This window comes from Hemicordylus capensis, chromosome 2 (genome assembly GCF_027244095.1).
Source record: "Hemicordylus capensis ecotype Gifberg chromosome 2, rHemCap1.1.pri, whole genome shotgun sequence".
Classification (NCBI taxonomy): domain Eukaryota; kingdom Metazoa; phylum Chordata; class Lepidosauria; order Squamata; family Cordylidae; genus Hemicordylus; species Hemicordylus capensis.
This window is the reverse complement of record NC_069658.1, coordinates 349,311,580-349,332,222: the sequence shown is the minus strand read 5'-3', so window position 1 is coordinate 349,332,222 and position 20,643 is coordinate 349,311,580. Positions and strand designations below refer to the sequence as shown.

At 43.1% G+C, this 20,643-nt stretch overlaps 1 protein-coding gene and 1 long non-coding RNA gene across 8 annotated transcripts in view; both read right to left on the bottom strand.

Moving 5' to 3' along the window:
* Positions 1 to 656: 656 nt before the first annotated feature.
* Positions 657 to 7,844, bottom strand: LOC128342259 (uncharacterized). The gene is made up of 3 exons (XR_008314871.1): positions 7,710 to 7,844; positions 2,864 to 2,936; positions 657 to 1,172 (listed from the first exon to the last, which is right to left on the bottom strand). It is a non-coding gene; the product is annotated as an uncharacterized LOC128342259 (long non-coding RNA).
* A 5,975-nt stretch (positions 7,845 to 13,819) lies between these two features.
* Positions 13,820 to 20,643, bottom strand: part of LOC128345407 (core histone macro-H2A.1) — a 66,332-nt gene continuing 59,508 nt past the window's right edge. For all 7 annotated transcript variants that reach the window (XM_053297283.1, XM_053297286.1, XM_053297288.1 and 4 more), the window contains one exon: positions 13,820 to 14,527. In XM_053297283.1, the coding sequence (XP_053153258.1) occupies positions 14,362 to 14,527 (166 nt within the window). In that variant the 3' untranslated portion in view covers positions 13,820 to 14,361. The remainder of the gene's footprint in view (positions 14,528 to 20,643) is intronic.

Genomic DNA, 20,643 nt, shown 5'->3' with positions numbered 1-20,643 from the left:
ACAAGAGTGTAGCAACTGCATGGATGCTTCTTTTGGCCACATGCACAGAGAGTTAGTTAGGATGCCAGGTCAGCCACTATTAACTTGAAAACCTATGCTAGCCCCATCTTTTGATTACTTGGTATCCCAGAGAGAGGCTTGGAAGTTGTTCATTATATGCAAGGGTGTGTATGAATCAGTAGCTTTGTGTAATCTTGACTTGCAGCTGAATGTGTGAAGTGACTACATTAAAAGTTTTGGGTTTTGAGATGGCATGAAAGTTCTGTCCATGGCTCTTGGATTTGAGCTCACAGTCTTGCTTGCTTTACATTAGCTTGCTGAGTAAAGGGCAAAGCTCTATTTTCTGCAATTCGCCTTCACAAATGTTTGCGCACAAGGAGCTAGAGAGGTGTTCTTGCTTTAAGTAGCATCCATCCATGTTTCAGAAAGTAACCTTTCATTTTGAAAACTGTAAATAGAGCTGTTCTTCTTGATGAATCATGCTGGATGACAACTCAGAGTCAATCAGGCTTTTACAGAATGAAGGTAAGTCTATGGAGATCAACCAGATTAAAGGTAAATCCATGTAGCATAGCTTCAGACTCATTAACAAAGCCTTTGAGACAAACACAGTAGTAAATGCTACTAATGAGCTAACAAAAGACTAAAAAAACCCCTCATTTTTGAAGATGTATTGGTTATATTCTTTATTTCTTTGTAAGTCAACCTTTTGCATTTTGAAGCTGCTATTTTCAGCACCCCAGACCTTATTTAATTGCAACATATAAGGCTTGCATCAGTGAAATAATATGCACAAGTTAGTCAGTGGTTCCAAAAACATTAAGATGGCCAGAACATACACTCGTCGTATTTACTTTTCTTCCTTTTTAAAAAATGAGGATGTAGCCAGATACATTGCTGTTTATATTCTCAAGTGTATACCTATATCATAAACTCTAAAGTATGCACAATATAAATAAATTAACCCTGTTGATGTAACCTTAACATCCGTGCTCCTTGCTGACAGCAAAGGTTACCTAGAGGATGCTGCAGCAATTATTTCACCCTCCTTACCCAGTGTGAACTTCAGATATTTTAGAATAGGAAAATTCATGGTAGTGGAAAAATGAATAGAAATCTTGTGAAGGCTCTCCAGTCACTTGTTGGTCGACCCAGCAAAATATCTGCCAGATCTGCAGAAATACAAAGGCAGGGTCTTTACATTGGGGGAAAATGTCCATTTAAAAATGCACAAATAATAAAATTAGCAGATCAGTTTTTCAATGTTAGGATGTCAGAGAGAGGAACTCAGTGCTCTACAGGTGAAACTCGGAAAATTAGAATATCGTGCAAAAGTCCATTAATTTCAGTAATGCAAATTAAAAGGTGAAACTGATATATGAGACAGACGCATTACATGCAAAGCGAGATAAGTCAAGCCTTAATTTGTTATAATTGTGATGATCATGGCGTACAGCTCATGAAAACCCCAAATCCACAATCTCAGAAAATTAGAATATTACATGGAACCAAGAAGACAAGGATTGAAGAATAGAACAATATCGGACCTCTGAAAAGTATAAGCATGCATATGTATTCAGTACTTGGTTTGGGCCCCTTTTGCAGCAATTACTGCCTCAATGCAGCGTGGCATGGATGCTATCAGCCTGTGGCACTGATGAGGTATTATGGAAGACCAGGATGCTTCATTAGCGGCCTTCAGCAATTCTGCATTGTTTGGTCTCATGTCTCTCATCCTTCTCTTGGCAATGCCCCACAGATTCTCTATGGGGTCAGGTCAGGCGAGTTTGCTGGCCAATCAAGCACAGTACACTGTATACTTTTCAGAGGTCCGATATTGTTCTATTCTTCAATCCTTGTCTTATTGGTTCCATGTAATATTTTAATTTTCTGAGATTGTGGATTTGGGGTTTTCATGAGCTGTATGCCATGATCATCACAATTATAGCAAATTAAGGCTTGACTTATCTCGCTTTGCATGTAATGCGTCTGTCTCATATATCAGTTTCACCTTTTAATTTGCATTACTGAAATTAATGGACTTTTGCACGATATTCTAATTTTCCGAGTTTCACCTGAGAGTTTGTAAGGTTTGGAAACATGATTTACAGTAGATTAATATGAGAGAGAAAAAACTGGTGCAAAGCAATTGATTAATCAGCTGGATCCTGAATTCCCCAGTATGTTCCAAACAGAAATGGCCTTCCTCAGGGAAAATTGGTCAACAAAGAAATCAATATTATGCTTGAATTCAGTGGTCCAACACAGAAAAGATTCAATTCATGTATATTGAATGAATGTGTCAGCCAAACTTGAGAAGGCAGCTTCCCTGTGATCAGTACTGTATACATAGATGGAATATTTTCTATGTTGGAGCACGGAATTCAAGCATGATATTGATTTCTTTGTTGACCAATTTTCCCCGAGGAAGAACATTTATGTTTGGAACTCACTGGGAAGTTTGGAATCTAGCTGGTTAGGAAAAACTGGAAATCAGCTTGTTAATCAGTCTTCCTTGCACCTACTGATTTTGTCTCCAATATTTCACCAGACATTGACAATATGCTTTAAGACATACCTTTGCACCTATAAGCATCACAATTTACTTTTAAAAATTGAAATGTGAGTACCCAGAATGTTGGGGGCAATATGCTAAATCATTGTAAACCGCTTAGAGAGCTCCGGCTATAGAGCGGTATATAAATGTAAGTGCTATTGCTATTGCTATTATTAGATTGCTGAGTTTTGCACCAAAAATAAACTTCTTCTCTCTCCCCCCCTCCCTGCATGTTTTGGAATCATGGAATGCACACATACACCCGACATAATGTATATCTGATTTAAGCAGACATAGCATGCTTACATTTTGGATCATTTTCTCAAATGTCTAAGTAGATTTTTGTACCAGTCAACAGTATTTGGTGGTCTATAGTGATCTGTAGCACAAGAAGAGAAGGCACCTTCCAGTTACTTTTGATCACCAACTTCTCTATGCACTGCTTCCCACACTAACCCCCCCCTTCCCCCAAAAGTGGAGCAAGGAAACACTGCTGCTGTTAGGGGTATGCATTTGTTTTGGAACACGTTATGAAATGAACCAAATGGGGCCCATTGGGTACATTTTTTATTTGTTCACAATGAATAGCCACGGCTCTGAATGAACAGCAAATCACCTACTCATTTGAAGCCTGTTTGTTATTCATTCGGAGTTCATTCGGATAGAAAAGATTTAAAATACCCTGCACCTGGAAAATGGTTGCTGAGGACAAAAGCTGCAGGGAACAGGCCTTAAGAAGGGGTAAACTTTTGCCCTCAATTGTTAAAGTGGAGTGCAGAAATGTAGGTACAACTGCACAAGGGTGGGGACAAATCTCCCTGGCCCCCTGAGGGAAGCAGGGGATCCTAAAGCTAGGTGGAACATAGGAAGCTGCCATATACTGAGTCAGACCATAGGTCCATCTAACTCAGTGTTGTCTACCCAGACTGGCAGCAGCTTCACGGTTGCAGGCAGGAATCTCTCTCAGCCCTATCTTGGAGATGCCAGGAAGGGAACTTGGAATTTAGATGCTCTTTCCAGAGCAGCTCCTTCCCCTAAGGGGAATATCTTGCAGTGCTCACATATCAAGTCTCCCATTCATATGCAATCAGGGTAGACCCTGCTTAGCTAAGGGGACAAGTCATACTTGCGACCACAAGACCAGCTCTCCTCCCATGATAAGACATCACCTCCAGCCTTGCTACTGCCCTGGTGGTGGGTGTTTCAATTGCCCAAGGACTCTAGTGGAACAGCACAAGTAATAATACTTATTCTTGCCCTGGCAGCTCAGTCCCCAACTGAAAGCAATGGGGAACCCGGATGGGAGTTACGAAAACAAAACTGAAATGGATAACAAACCGAATATGTTAAAAGAATAAGCTTTTTAAAACAGAAGTGGACACTACTTCTTTTGGCAGCCTTTTTCTGTACTGTTTCCACTCCTACAACATTTTGTTTTGAGATGGGAGGAACAGAATTGTATGCAGTTTTCCAAATGTGATTGCACCAAATATTATAATTCTTGCCATTTAATTTTTGGTCTACTTCCTAATAATTCCCAGCGCTGCTGAACTTACTTTTTCAGCAGTCCCTACAAATCCACTTCTAACACTGTGGATCTCAAGGCATTTTTCCCCATTCTCACATTTCTGAACACTTCGATGAGGACAAAAGAGCACCTACTGGTAGCTGCAGCTGAGAAGCACTGCAGACAGATCGCACAGTTTTGTTTTCATAAATTATCTACAACTACGATAACATTTTTCAGTCAAAGCTGGGATTTTTAATTTTTTTTTTGAGGAGTGTGGTTTCTAATAGAAGTCCAGAATAATCAAGGAAAGCATTTATCTTGCCCCTTCTACCCCTAATCCAGGATAAAATCAAATCCAGTAAGAATGTTATCACCAATACGCCAGCCTTTGCTCCTTCAGTTTAAGTGATTTAAAAACAGTAGGCATTGAAATCAAAATCTTCCCACCCACAGATAGAAGTCCGTCACCTTAACAACTTCCCTTACTTCAAAGGCATACTGGGGCTGTTGCCAATACTGACAAATGATCACCTGACTACTCAGTGCCTCCTTTCCTTCATTTGCTCACAAAGAAAGCAAGCTGCAATGACATTGAGTACCACTGACCTAGACTGAAGCGTTGTAGCTCTTTGTGACCTCTCCCTCCTTACATTTGGACTCTTTCAATCCCTTCTCACAACCACTATGCCAACTCCAAAAGCAGGCTTTTTAGGATCATGGGAAGGCTGGCGCAATCCTAGTTCACAACAGCTGTAATGAATATTTGCCAAGATTTCACATTCAATGATTTCTAGTTCTGAACCATTAATTTCAATATAAACCCTGAATGCTGTGGTGGATAGTATCAAGTTGAAGGGGTTACGATTAAGTTGATGCAGTGGCGTAGTGAGGATGCTGGCGGCTTTTGTGCAGGCTGCCGCCACTGGGGCCCGGCACCCCAGCAACATCCCCTGCATCTGATGCCAGACCCTCCTGCTTCTGATGTCAGATGCAAGAGGCGTGGCAATGATCGCAAATGGGGCCGCGTCCCCCATTTGGAAGTACAATCCGCCAAGCGCTGGGCTCCCAGTGTGGCTGGGATGACTTCTCCCTGCTTGCATAGGGTGGCACTGTTTTTGAGAGGTTTCAGCCTGAATGCCCAGCCTGGCTGAGAACACCTCTCCCTGCCTTTGCAAGCAGGGAGAAGCCATCCCAGCCACGCTGGGAGCCCAGCGCTCAGTGGATTTTACTTCAAAATGGGGCATGTGGCCCCATGTGCTATCGTGGCCACATCCCCTGCATCTGATGTCAGACGCAGGGGCGTGGCTGGGGGGTGCCAGGCACAGCTCCTGGAGCATGGCAGCCCGGGTTCTTCAAACCTGTTCACACAATGGACACTATGCCCCTGAGTAGATGGGTGCACACATGCCTATTTTGCCATGTGCATATATATGAAGCTGACTTATACTGAGTCAGACCATCTAGCCCAGTACAGTAAGCTCCAAAGGCCAAACTAAGCAGAGGCCTTTTCCAGTCTACTCACCTGAGTTTTTAAAAATTCAAAATGGTTGGGATTAAAGTTGGCATGTTGCACATGCAAAGCATGTGCTTTACCAGTGAGATCATGTTATAATGGGAAACAGAAATTGGCTTTGGACAGGGATGTATACTGCAAAGTATTTATGTATACTGCAAAGAAGTGTTTTAGCTTAAAGTCCTAATTGTATAAATTCCCAGGTGGGCAAGAAAAAGAAGTTTTTTAGAGAGAGAGAGGCAGCTAGACTTAAGAAGAGGGAACAGGGATAGAGTTGGGCCCAGTGCGGGGCAAACGTTCATATCACTTGATCTGGACAAAGAAACCTCAAGGCTCCTGGAACAACTGAAGGACTTCGTTCCTCAGGGACAGCTTGGTCAGAGGCAGGGGCGAGAAGGTTGGAGGGGCTAGTTGAAAGAGGTGAATCCACGAGGGGGCTTCCTCCGTGGAACCAGCTTCCTATGTTGGCAAGGAAGACTGGGCAGATCAGGCTAGGCAAGAAAGCTGATCTGGAGAGAGGCACAAAAAACTGGACACAGCCTGGTGTGGTGGCTGGCGAACAGTAAATTGCCCAAGCAGCTGGTGACTCCAAGGTAAATGGTATGCAAAGAGCACACTAGATCTTGGAATTGGGATTAGATATACCCCAAAACATGTCCTGGGTGGACATTCCAATTGACCTTTTTGTTGAATAGGAGTGTTGAGTGGAACCAGCAAGGATTCCATTGTTGCTGATCCCTCTTCCTGGGTGTAACACTGTGGGGATTGCCAAGGCAAGCCAAGACTGATTGTCATGAAAATAGAGTGCATAGATGTGAGAATAGGAAATCTGCCTGGACGGAGAGTCCAATGATCCAATTAGTACTTTTAATGGGTGCATCTCGAGGTCTTTATCACTGAATCAGCCTCTTTTGTGAGGGGAGGGTGTTACCTCTGTGATTCATATGTGCGTTCTTGCTGCTGAGTTAATTGGCATATTAGCTTGCTGCTATCCTTTGCAAAAGGTGGGCAGGGTGAAGCAATCCACTCTGAGTGCAGAGTATCCCTGGCTGGAAGTTAACCTGTCTTAGCTAATTTCTGGGGTCTACTTAGGGTGTCCCAGATAGGAAGGGGATGCATCTGCTCCCCTTTCTGATTTGCTTGTTAGTAGTCAAATCTAGGGGTGACTGGCCCACTGTCAAATAAGTAACCTGTCCCCATGTGCCACAAACAGAGAGCCCACAATGCTGTGAGGCTCCTGAGCATGTCAAGAGTGAGATCTCCAAGCTTGGAGACTCAAACACAAATGAGGGAGGCTCCTGGGAGCTGGCAGAAAAGCATTGCTAGTAACACAATGGCTTTCTCAGGATTGATTGATGTCTGGCACAGAGGGGCAATTCAGGTTTATTGTCATTGGGTCACTTAAACTTTCAAGTGAAGATCTGAATTTATTCTTTATTAAATCCATCTGACTGAAGCCTCTTTCACAGCTTGAAGTAGAAGTAAGAAGCACACAAATAATTTTCAGAAGTTTAGGCAGAATGGGGCAACGATCGTGTTGTGAAGGGGCCGTTGCCAGTATTTATTTATTTCTCTATCAAATGTCACTTACTGGCAAGTCCTTAGCAAAAACTTTAAATTTGTACCACTCAAGCAGTTCTGTTTTTAGGTTTGGCTCAATTTCAGGATTTCCACAAATAAAAGACTTGTAACAATCCAGAAGTATGGTAATTTCAGCCACTCCAGGTATATGTTTCAAACACTGAGGTAGCTCCTCCAATTTAGATTGAGTTTTGTCAGCTCTTTGTCTATACTTTCCAAATATCCCAAGGAAGTGCTGTTTTCTAATGGGGCTGTTCTAATGGGTCAGGAACGATTCTTCTATTTTGCCACCATACAAATACCTTGCAACCATTATTATCTCCTCAGTAAAGATGTGCACAGAACCGGCTAGCCTGGTTTGGTTTGAATGTGGATCAGATTCAAAAAGCCCCCAGGTGGCTCGGCTCAAATAAGCCTGGGCCTGGTCCAGCTATCAAGCTGGCTCGAAGGTTCAATGGCCATACTTAGAGGGAAATTCGGCAAGGATTCCCCTTTACAAGTAAAGGGCTGTGGTGGGAGGAGGGTGAGCGAAAAGTTCCAACTTATACCTTGAAAATCGGGCAGCTTCGTGGCGGGATGGGGTGGTGGCAGCCACAGCAGCTGCGAGGAGGGTGACGGGGGCTTCTTCCACCTCCCTGCCTGCCTTCCAAATGACAGTGCAGACTGGTCTGCGGCCTGTTCCGGGCCTCTCTGTGCATGCATTTACATGCACAGAGGCCCCAATGAGGCACAGACCGGCCCACGCTGTCATTTGGGAGGCAGGCAGGAAAGTGGAAGGAGCCCCCGCTGCCCTCCTCACAGCCGCCCCCATCCCCGCCGCCCAGCAGTGCTTTTTTCCAAGGTAAAAGATTGTACTTCCCCCTCGCACCCTCCCTGCAGCACTTTACTTCTAAAGGGGAATCCTTGTTGGATTCCCCTTTACAGGTATGAGCCTTGAGCCGGCTTGCGAGTGGGGGGGGGGGCTTGACTCGGCTTGCCCAACTAGACCAACCCCCCCTCCCGCCGAGTTTGGTTCAAGGACAAGCCTTCAAGCCGAGCCAGCTCAATTTCAAGCCAGTTTGCACATCCCGACTCCTCAGTAGAAGTTTTATCTGTTGATCCGATCTAGCAGTATAGAACAAAATTCAGAACCTTTCACTTTACTTACTACGTCTTCCCTCACACATTCTGAATGCTCTACAGCTTGTTCAGTTGGTGTACTGGTCCAGGATGTCAACATTCATTTTACTTGTTAGCTCGCATAATCCTGGCATGTCTGTGAAAGGCTTATTGTTTTTTCCAGTGTAATACACAATACTGAAGAGTGTATTTAGATGCTGAAATATCTGTTCGTTGTTTTTTTCCCCATGCACTTTGTAAGAGGGGAGTATTTGGGGGATTTTTCTCAGCATTAAATGCTTCTAAGCACGTTTTATGTCGTTTTGATGTCATGGAACTTGAAAGTTTCACATCAAAATGGTGCTTTAAAGCCATCAAAAACTAGAGATGTGCTGCCATGAATCTTTGACACACCAAATAATTTGCTATGCCAAATTATCTCTATTATATTCCAGCCATTCATATTCCGCCTGCCACATAGCCAAAAAAGCTTGATTCTCTGTTGGCTTACATGCCACACTTTGAGAGAGAGGACATGTATTTGCAGAACCTCCAAAAACTTCATTTGAATCACTTGTTGCAGCAGCTGAAACAGCTCCACCATCAACATCTACCCTAGTCTTTTTGAAGTAACTGAGAATTTTCTTTTGTGACATGTTGATGTGTCCAGTGGCCTAGGACTTAAAATGCCTAACTGAATGACAAGACCAGCAAGGCTGAACAGAGAGGCTGTAATTCCAGAAAGGAAGCACGAGTCTTTTGCAGTCTGCCACCCTCACCTTCATCTAGAATCAAGCCCTTTGGCTTCCCTTGCTGTCACTTCTTTGTCTCCCCATTCCTCTTTGGTGACTTCCTTTTCTCACATCTGCTGCCTCCTCCTAGCATGTGCTCTTGTGCTCTATTTGAAAATGAATGCAGGAACAGTCACTCATTATTCACACAAAACATGCATTAGTGTACAGACATCAGACCAGGTTTTTCATGGGCAGTCCTGCCACCTATATTGGCTGAATGCACTAGTTGTTACTCCAGAATATGCTCAGGGAAAGGTGACTTTTTTTGTATTTTGAGAAGAAATTCTAAGTAACGCGCTTCCAGGTGCAAAACCAGTTCGAGTTCGAACCAGACCAGCCCCTGAAGAGAGGGGACCGGTCTGATTTCAAACCAGACTGAGCCCCGTTCAAATCGAACTGGTTCGATGGTTTGAACATGGTGGCTGCCATTAAAGAGGTCTGTTTAGAAAATTTTAGGCCTCCTGATTGGTTTCTCAGCCACTGCCTTCCTATTGGTTAGTGATCTCTTTTGCTCTGGTTGGTTTGTTGTCATCCAAATCAGAGAACACTCAGGGCTGAGGGAGGGGGGAGCAAAAAGGAGGGAGTCTCAAAATGTATTTAAAGCCAGCCAGCAGGGCTGTTCTAATGTTCTTCTGTCAAAAGGGTGCCACCCACTACTGCTCAAGTTTGGAATAATTGTATGTGTCTATTTTAGAGAGCAACTTGTGGCATTGGCAATGATGTGTTGATGTGCACTTGGTACTATGTGACTGGCACAGAATTTGGGCCAGTGATTCTTTTTTAATGTGCTTTGTATCATGTTCTGTGGGTGAATCCATTAAAAAAAAAAGTTTGTGTGATTTGTGAACTTCTAACATGTGTGCAGCGTTCTGTGCTGTTTCTTCTGGTTCTGCCATAGGGAATAATGGCAATTCGAACTGGCCAATTATTCTCTATAGGTAGTGCCTAGGGACACCAAAATGGTTTTGGGGGTACATCATGATCGGTGATACCTACCACCTAACCCGCAAAGGAATTTCTTCCATGGTCAATAAGTCAAGAGTTGACCTGATGAAGACCCTAAAAAAAAAAAAAATCCTTTTAAAAAGCCCGATTGCTTTGTGGATTGGGTGGTAGATAGCACCCATCACGATGTACCGCCCAAGCCATTTTGGTGTCCCTCGGCACTACCCATAGGGAATAATGTGGTTCGAATTCCCACTATTACCTATGGCAGAACCACCTTGAAATGGTTTGAATTTAAACTGAACCAGGGGCTGATTCGATGGAACTAGTACTTGAACCAGGTCCCCTGATTTGAGTCCGGTTCAAAAAACTGAAAAGGGAAACCGGTTTTCTGCACATCCTACCGACTGAGCTGCAAATAACAGGCTTTTCGCAAGCAATCCTGCGACTTATATTGGCTGAATGCACTACTCTTTACCCAAGAATATGCTCAGGGAAAGGTGGATTTTTAAAAAAATTTCTTATTTTGCAGTTTTGCAAGCAGAGAAATTGAGGCAGAAAAGCAAGTTGCCCAGCCATCCAAAATCATCCAACAACTACTCTCTCCCCAAGATCTTCTCACAGCAAGGCAAGCTCATCTCTCTCCAGGGCAGGCAGAGTTCAAGTCACCCTCTTCACTGCTGCCCCAGGCAAGCAAGTTCAGATGTGTCTTGTGGAAGAGTCCCTGCTCTTACTTTTAGACCACCCTCCAGCTGTTCAGCAATGTCCTCCCAAACCCCCAATTCTTGCAAAAAATTACGGGGATTTTTTTTAAAAAAACACATAAGAGCCACAAAAGGGCTTCATTTAGCAGAACATTGGCCAGAAATGACCTCGGAGGTCATTCCCGGCCACACTGAAACTGCAGATAGGTGAATTCTTACAATTTTTAAAGTGTGTATATTGAGGTCAGGTCTCCATTGCCTGACTGCAGATAGGTGGAACCATGGGTGACGAGGGCCACCTGTAATGCATCTTCTTTGTGTGCATATAATGCAATACATATCATGTACGTCTTCCTATCTATCTATCCACCCATCCATCCATATGCATGGGAGAAACTGTCCAGGGATGGAAATCCACACAAGTGGAGTGCAGCATATGGATATTCCTGTTGTGGTCCACTGCATAATTTAAAACTGTGGCTGATGTGCAGACTAATGGGGTTATTCATGCGGCCAGGCGGACGAGTGAGGGCAAGGCTGCATGAAGCTTACCTTCCCCCTCAGATGTATCATTGCTGGGAGTGTGAACTGTGCTCCCAGATGATCCTCTGCTGCGCTTGGCATCACAGAGCTCTGGAGACTGGGACATGTCCTGGCCTCCGGGTATCCCAACATGTACCATGTGTTGCCAAGCATGTTTGGAGGATTCTCCCAGGAGATGGGTGCCTATAAGCCCGAGGAGACACACGATCCTGGAACCTGGGCTAATGGCGTGTCAGCACTGTTAATCCAGGCCTTAAAGCCAGGCTAAAAAGCTGGGCTAGACAATGTTGTCATGCTGGAATCAGGCCCAATCCTGGAAGTTCTCATGCACAGATTAACCCAGGCTGGGCTTCCTTAGCCTCAATGAGTTCTCTAAAGGACTGCTTAATTTCATTAGGACTTCTGTCAAGTAATTTAGTCAGCATGTCCACCTGTGAATTTAGTGTCTAGAAAACCATTCCACCGTGTTCCATCCCTTTGTATAGAGAGTAAGGCATATATTTGTTGAACGCCTTTTAAAGTGTGAGAGATGTAAAGAAATATATAAATTGTGTTATTTTAACTTCAGTTGCAAAATCTGCTATGTATGAGAACATTTGTTTTTCATTTACTGTCTGAAAAAAGATGCAACATAGCATTCAGTCATTTCACAATTCTGCCACCCAATATTATGGTGTAGTTTCAAATTCTCACACCCACAGCAGTTTCTCGATTTCCCAGCAAGTAACATAAGGAATCTAATTCTCCACTTGTGTTAAGCACATATATCAGGTCCATAGGAAAAGTGCTGACAAACTAAGCAAAGATCTTTCCAAAACACCAAGTGCTGTTTTCCAGGTTCTCCTAGTACTTTTACTGACATCTAGTGGAGTGTGTGCAAAGCACACATTTAGAAACATACTGTGCAGTGATGCGCTTCTCATCCTATTAAAAATTAATCCTTAAAATGCTTGGTGCAACTATTAATTATAAGTCAGTTGGTATTTTGAGATTTAGTCCATGGAGATATTCAAATCATCATTATCTGAAGAAACATTTTTGTATTAATTGGGTATAACTCAACACTATTCTGATATGACCAAAATTACAAGCCATCAAAGAAAAACTTTGCAGGAAATAATATAATGCATGTGGGCAAGAGCCTGAGCCACTCTGACAAGATAATTATTTTCTCCTGGATTCTCACATAATTATCTATGAAACTGTCTTATTAAATTATTTCAGTGGGTTTCGGAGCAAGGCACAATCAAACAGATACAATCCAACCTATCCTTCTCAAACAGCTTAAAGAAGCTGAGAAGAAAGAAATCAGAAATCAGTGAATTCATATTCATTTTGGTTTTTATGCATCTCTCAGGTGCAAGGGACAAACAACAGGAGATGGCTGCTTCCATCATGCCCTGCTTCTGAACTTCCAGCATGGTGTAGTGGTTAGAGTGCTGGACTAGGACTGGGGAGACCCGAGTTCAAATCCCCATTCAGCCATGAGACTTGCTGGGTGACTCTGGGCCAGTCACTTCTCTCTCAGCCTAACCTACTTCACAGGGTTGTTGTGAGGAGAAACTCAAGTATGTAGTACACCGCTCTGGGCTCATTGGAGGAAGAGCGGGATATAAATGTAAAAATAAATAAATAAATAAAAAATTTATTGTTAAATATGGCATCTGTTGGAGACAAAATGATGGACTAGATGATGGATCTTTGGTCTTATCTTGTAAGTGAATTCTTATGGTCTTGTCTTATCATCAACTCTTAAATTAGACTTTGCGCTACTTAACACAACTGCTGGCAAGTCTGTAAGTGCAGAGAATGTCTGGGAACCAAGAATGCGCACTCCCAGCAGGTGTGACATCTGAACTCGCCCAAGTCTAGTTCCCAAGTCTTCCACCAAGCATTCTTCTGAGATTCTCTGCCCGATTACCAAATCTTGGGTACAGAAGTTGGGAGGATGTCGGGCAGAGTCTCGGGAACAGGACTTGGGAAGGTTCAGACATCACAGCCATTAGGAGCGCTCTTTCTTGGTTCCAGTATTTTACAGACTACAGACTTGCGGTGGATCATGTGAACCAACCCTTTGTGCTAAGATTGTTATAAACAAAGTGATGACTTACTGGGACTCTTTAGAATGCAAACATTCTAGCACAAGTCTTTGATAAGGAAAACATTTAGCACAATTTGGTGAAAATATTAGTGTCAAGAATCCATGTGTTTTCCACCTAATATCACTATTGGGCTATCAGCTCTCATTGCAATTCCATTGTGGGATTGCACAATGAGAACATGTATGCATAACAGACGACAGGGATGTAGCCCCAGAAAGCAGGAAGCCAGTGCACAAAGCAGGAAACTTCTCAATGAACAACAGAAGTGAAGTCATTGCAACACCCACAAGTGCCATATACAAATGAAAGGCAATGCGAAATGACCTTGTCAAAGTTTAGACATTAGTACTTAGTAGATGGCTAATTATAAAGAAATACATGTGCATTTTCAGCAATTTGGAAAAGCATCAGAAAGAGTTTAGTGCATGTCTATCAGAAGCTTAAAATCATTAACTCAATACACACCAACCAGTACATTTCAAACATTTTACTAAATCAGTTCACACAGATTCCAAATTGCAAATATAATTAAGGACCACAGGATTCTTTTCTTCTCAGAGTCATAATTAAGACAAGAAGTAAACACAAATCAGGTGTGTTGCATCTTTTTTTTTCCTTTAAAAAATGAGAAAGGAACACCACTCGATAAAAGCACCACAACACAGTTACAAAATAGGGTCTGCCATTTTCTTTCACGAATAAAATAATGTACTGCTAACAACTTTCCGCATCAATCCATACTTAATTAAAATAAAACTATAAAATCTCCTAGATTACACTAAATTCAGACAATGCCTGGAATACAGTGCATTAACAGCAGTAATGCCAACTATCAGTGCCAACATAAGAACATTTTAGAAAGTCCAAAAAATAAAATAAAATAAAAAACCCCACCTTTATTCCCCCAGATGAGCAAAGTTTAAAATAAGGGGCGCTCTGTTTCACAATGAAAAATTAAGAATTTGAGGGGGGAAGGGGAGGGGTAAGGAGGCTGGTATTGTTTGCTTTCTAGGCTTAGTTGGCATCTAACTTGGCCATTTCTTGCACATAGATCCCTATACTCTCACTGTCAAAGAGGACAAAATACACGGTCTTGATTGCAGAGGACATTGTTGACACAAAATAGCTGGAAATGGCCCTCAGGATCAGCTGGGCAGCAGTCTGTTTTGGGAAACCGTTCCTATAAAAAGAACAGAGCAGAAAAACAGGTAAAATTTGCTCAATAAGCTTGTCACTGGCATCATCTTCCAAAGAATACATAGGAATCTCATAGAAACATAGGAAGCTGCTTTATATCGAGTCCGGCCATTGGTCCATCTAGCTCAGTATCGTTGGAACTGACTGGCCGTGGTAGGAATCTTTCCCAGCCTTACCTAGAGATGCTAGCAAGTGAGCCTGGGACCTTCTGCACGCAAAGCATATGCTCTGCCACTGCACTACGGTCCCATCAGTCTCTGTATGTGTAATATATTAAACCAAGCTTGCTACAAAATGTTTCACCTGCTCAAGTTGCAGGTGAAAGTCAGGTGCATAAAAGACATAAATCCAAAAACATGATTTGCTGAGTCTCATAGAGATTTGCTGGTGAGATACCTCCTGTTTTCCTCACCAGAAGAAAAAGTGTGCACATGATTCTTGTCCACTGAATGAGACTGCAGGATTCATGGCAGCAGACGGAAACCAACAATAACGATCACAAATTACTACTACAAATATTTACATAACACAAAAGTGCTCAAAGCTGTTAACAAAGAAACATAAAACAAATAAAGTTTCCTGTCCCAAAAGGGCTCAATCAAAAGGGAAATATAAGGTAGGTGCACACCAGTATCAGCAACTGGAGGGATGCTGGATAAGGATAGGGGATGCTGGAGGTTGGATACGGATAGCTGCTCTCCCCTGCTAAATATAAGAAAACCATCACTTTAAAAGTTGTCTCTTCAGACCATTGGATAGAGAAGGGAGATGTGTGCAAAGTGCTACAAACACATTGAGGCTGTTCTCGTTTGCAGCCTAATTCAGGCCAGAGAAGCCCAGCCTGGGTTAGGCTGCGTATGAGAACCACCGGGATCAGGCCCAATCCCAGCAGGGCTGCACCTCCTAGCCTGGCTTTTAGTCGGGTTTAAGGGAGTGAGTGCTTCCTTAACCCAGGCTCTGCAGTTGTGTGTCCCAAGGAGACACAGAGACAGGCGCCTAGAGCACCCCTCCCCTGTGGGAATCCTCCAACATATCATGCTCAGCGTGCGGTGGATTGTGGGATACCCGAAGGCTGGGAAGCATTGTCCCCGCCTCTGGAGTTCTGTGCTGCCTGGCACAGCACGGCTAGTCTGAGAGTATGCGCCGCACTCCAGGCAATTTATGAGGGATCATCTGAGGGAAGGAACATTGGTATTCTTACTATGAAGGTTCTTTCTCCCCAGTGTTCAAGGGTATCCCTTTAAATGGGCTGTCACACCCTCTTGCTCCCTGGAGGCCAGACTAAATCAGAAATGAAACTAGCTCCACACTTCCTCTGTAGGATCCACAGTTCTGGGACTATCTGTTGAAGTTATCAGGTTTTCAGCATTGCACAGCACTGGAGAATAGATCCAACCTGTAAACAGCATGGAGGTAGAAATACTAGAGAGCTCCAGAAAAGAGAGAAATACATGCACATATAATAAGAAGGGTTAGACAAAGAAAAAGTGAGAAATCAACAATCTGCAAGATTCCCCTAAAAGAAGGTAAGAGCCAAATAGAATCAGAAACAAACCAAACATACACCCATAAACCGAGGGTAGGTCAGATACCCTCAAACACTGGAGAGAAAGAACCCTCTTGGTAAGACTACCAATATTCCTTTCTCTTCCAGTGTGAGAGGATATCCCTTTAAATGGGACGTACCAAAGCGGTAGTCTCTGGGCGGGAGATTTATGGCACAAAGAGAAAATGGAGATACCACTTGTTGGAGCACAGTAAGCCCGAATGCTGCCAGAGGTGACTGGTAAGCATTCAGTTTGCAATGTCTGACAAATGGGGATACAGTCGTCCACATGGCCACTCTGCAGATCTCTAAGATGGGGGTGAGATTGGGGTGTTGGTGGAGAAGGCTGCTGAAGTGGCTGTGTTGTATGTCGAAAGTGCCATGACCTTGAGTGGTGGACAAATGGCCAGAGATTCGTACGCTATAGTAATGCAGGCTAATCCAGTGAGCGAGAGCCAACTTTGAAAGCTTGGAATTTAGGGTAACTGGTTGAAAGGAAACAAAACATGGAATCAGTCTGTTGAAAAGTTGCAGTGCGTTTGAGAGATACTTTTAGTGCTCTCTGAACATCCAGGGTATGCCAAAGCTTATCCTTTGGGTGTTGAGGTTTTGGGCAAAATGACGGAAGGATGGTGTCCTGATTCCTGTGAAAAGTAGTGTTAATTTTAGGGCAGAATGAGGGGTCCAGTTTAAGGACCACTGCTTCAGGTTGAAAAAAGCACAGATGCTTATGCAGAAAGAGAGCCCCCAGCTCCGATATTCTACGTGCCAATGTGATAGCCACTACGAATAGCATCTTGTAGGTGAGAAGCTTGAGTGATGTAATATTCAGGTGCTCAAACGGTGCTTTGGTAAGTGATTTAAGTACTTTATTAAGCTTCCAAGGTGGAACATGATGGATTGTTGGAGGAGTGATATTGGCAGCTCCCTCTAGGAAACCTTTTAAGTCTGAGGCAAAGAGGACTTGGAAAAGCTGTATAGCATCGATAAAAGAGCTGATGTTTGCCACTTGAGAGTATCAGGACACAGGCCCTTGTCAAAGCCCACTTGGAGAAAAGTCATGACATATCTTCTCTTGTAAGGGTGGAATGTGCTCTTTCTTGGTCTATTTTAAAAATGAAGTTCAAGTAGTCATGTGTTGCATGGACAGCCTGTGAGAGGCTAATATGGTGTCTAAGAATTTAGAAGAGTAACCTTTGAAGGCTAGTATGGAGCGCTCAGTAGCCAGGCATGAAGACACAGCCATTCTGGTTTGGGGTGGTTGAGTGGCCATTGGTCTGGTAGAGGCCAAGGAGGTTCCACCACCAATTCCATCAGGTCTGAGAATCTGGGTCTCCTGGCCCAGTAAGGGGACACCAGGATCAGAGACCTCCCCACCCTTGTTCCCTGAACCATTGTAGTATCCTGTGAATCATGGCAAAAGGTAGGAATGCGTAAAGGGGCCCTGGGGGCTCCAGAGCCATTAGTGCATCTTTTGCTTCTGTTTGAGGGCGTGTGTATCAGGTGAAGAATCTATGCAGGAAATCATGCCCCCGAGGAGGCTGGCCAGAATGAGGAGAGGTGCTCTGGAGCACGGCTTGGACTGGTGAGCCTTGGAGAGGTAAACTGTGGCTTGTCTCGTGTCATTGACTACCCCCAGGTGTTTGATTTTCTGTGACAGACTGAGAGAGCTCTTGGATTTGTTTGCCAGAAACCCATGATTGGAGAGAATAGATAGGGTTCTGGTGATGTCCAACTGGGCCTTCTGGGACTATTTCAGTCTGATAACAGATTGTCTAAGTACGAATATTGTCTAAGATTGTCTAAATACAGATTGTCTAAGTACGAATATAAAAAAGTTCCCAAAGCAGTTTACATAGATAGAAACAGATAAATAAAATGGCTCCCTGTCCCCAAAAGGCTCACAATCTAAAAAAGAAACATAAGATAGACACCAGCAACAGCCACTGGAGGGATGCTGTGCTAGGGATAGATAGGGCCAGTTGCTCTCCCCCTGCTAAATAAGGAGAATCACCACTTACAGATAAATGTGAAGCCCTTCTGTTTGCATGTATGCCATCAGTGAGACCATCACCTTTGAGAATACTCTGGGTGCTGAGGCCAGCCTGAACGGTATGGTACTGGAAGTGCCGGTTGGCATAATGGAAGTGGAGAAACTGCTTGTGGGCTGGCAGTATAGGTACGTGGAGGTATCTCTCTGCTAGGTCTATGGAAGTTAGATAGTGTCCCTGCTGAATGGCTTGCAGGATGGTTTGCAGAGTTTCCATTCAAAACGTGTACTTTTTGAGGTACTTGTTGAACGTCTTCAAGTCCAACAACGCTCTCAAAGAACTCTCTTTTTTGGGCACAAGAAATAAAATTGAATAAATGCCGCGACATCTGTCAGTCAAAGGAACGGGGATACCATGGACAGCCAGGAAAACAAACCAATGGATCACAGAACAAATTAATCCAGAATTTTCACTCGAGGCACAAATGACCAGGCTCAAACTATCGTACTTCGGACACATTATGCGAAGACCCAGCTCCCTTGTCCATAATGCTGGGGAAAGTTGAAGGAAAGAGAAGAAGAGGATGCCCAGCAAGGTGGATGGACTCGATTACGACAGCAATGAATGCACCACTGAGATACCTTAAAGGCCAAGTTGAAGACAGATCATCCTGGAGAGAATCTATCTATGTGGTTGCTAAGAGTCGACACTGACTTGACGGCACTTAATCAATCAATCAAATCAATCAATAGTCAAGAAAAATGCTGAAAGATCAAGAAGGAGAGATGGAGCAAAACGAAAGTCCTGTTCATAGGAGCAAGGAAGGACCGGAACTGGGGATCCTACAGAGGAAGCGTGGAGCTAGTTTCGTTTCTGATTTAGTCCTGCCTCCAGGGAGCAAGAGGTTGTAATAACCCTTTTAAAAGGGATACCCTCGCACACTGGAGGAAGTGGTGAGGTTTCGCAGCATTCTCACCTGCCCTCCTCAATGGTCATGTGAATACCCTCATGAAAGACCCTCATTGTCTTCCCTGGCAAGTCAGTTTTTTTTTTTTAAGGTCGAAAGTATATGTTTTAATCCATTTTAAAAATACTGCCGAACTGCTTACAATACAACAAAAATAGTTATGAATTGCAAATTATAACATCAGAAATGCATTTAAAAATGTGTATTTCCTAACTCGTCGGTCACCTCCACATACTACTTTATACAACTCTCTAAAGAAAGAAAAACCTTATGAGCATAGAATCTTCATCCTGCATAATAATATTCAAGTAGTAACCTATGAGTAGGCCCCATCTCTCGAGGAATCTGCCCTACCCGTGCTCTTCTAGGGCTTGTTTATATGTCAGTTTTGTCATCAGGGCAATATACCAGATTTTCTCAGGCCAGTTGTGGGGCCATCGGTGATTTCCATTCTGCTGCTGTGTGGATCCTTGTAGGCCAGTTTGTTAGGGTGCACTACTGCCTATAGCAAAGCCTACTGATGACTGAACTAGAGCTCAGTCCTGCCAGGGACCAGGAAACTGGCATAATCCTGTCCACTTGGTCAAGGCTTCTTAGCCTGCCTTTCCTATTGGAAAAGGTTGAAAGGAAAAAGAAAAGAAACCATACTTGTGCTTTACCTTAAATGTGGAAGATAAGTTATTGTTCCTTGAACCTAGAAAGTCCCCATTTCTTGGGGTCAAAAGGGATTATCACAAAAAGGAAAATGATGAACCTGCCGTGTTATGTCTAAAATTCATTTACGTAATTTTTAATGTATTTTCAGATAAGCCAGCAGTAGGCTATGCTGGAAAAGGATAATAGGAAAGGGTGAAGGAATGCTGAGCAATCTCAGTAGGAATCACTCTATCAAGTTGGTTCAAAGTGCTTGTTCTCATGTTACAACATGATACAACAGCTCCATGCTTGTGTAAGGGAATGTGTGTGTTTGAAAACAGCTATTCCTGTGTCAATATGTCATTTCTTTTTGGAGCACCTGGAATGCAAGCTAGACCTCCAGTGTTGAAATGTTGCACTTAGATGAAGTTTGATGCTTAAACATGAACTCAGCATAACTACTGTTGTTAGGGCCTGGCATAGAGAACATGCAGCTACTTTTCCAATGCCATCCTACAAATTTGTTCAGTACAAGTTAAGTTTAGTAGAGCATCTGGTACACTAAATCCTACGCCCCCTTCCTCTTGAAATACATATAAAAACAATATTTATTTGAACCACCCCCATGTAAACTCATTCTTTAGTCATAAAAGTGAATGGAACTGTTTATGTAAGTTTATTGAGTGGCGTCTGCTTGACAGATGTCTGTCCCAGAACAGCTGTGTACATGTGCTGGCTTTGCTTGCCGTAGAAACTTTCCATATTTAAAGAAGATGTTTTATTTCCTAAAACTTGAGAATACAACTAGCAGGATGGGAGTACATTATGCTTCAAAGGAACAAATGTTCATTTAAATTACCACCCCAATTACTCTTCCTTACTATGATAACCACTAGTATAGTTTTATCTAATGCTAAAGCCTACCCTCTTTTTCAGTGCTTTATTTACAAAGCTTGAGA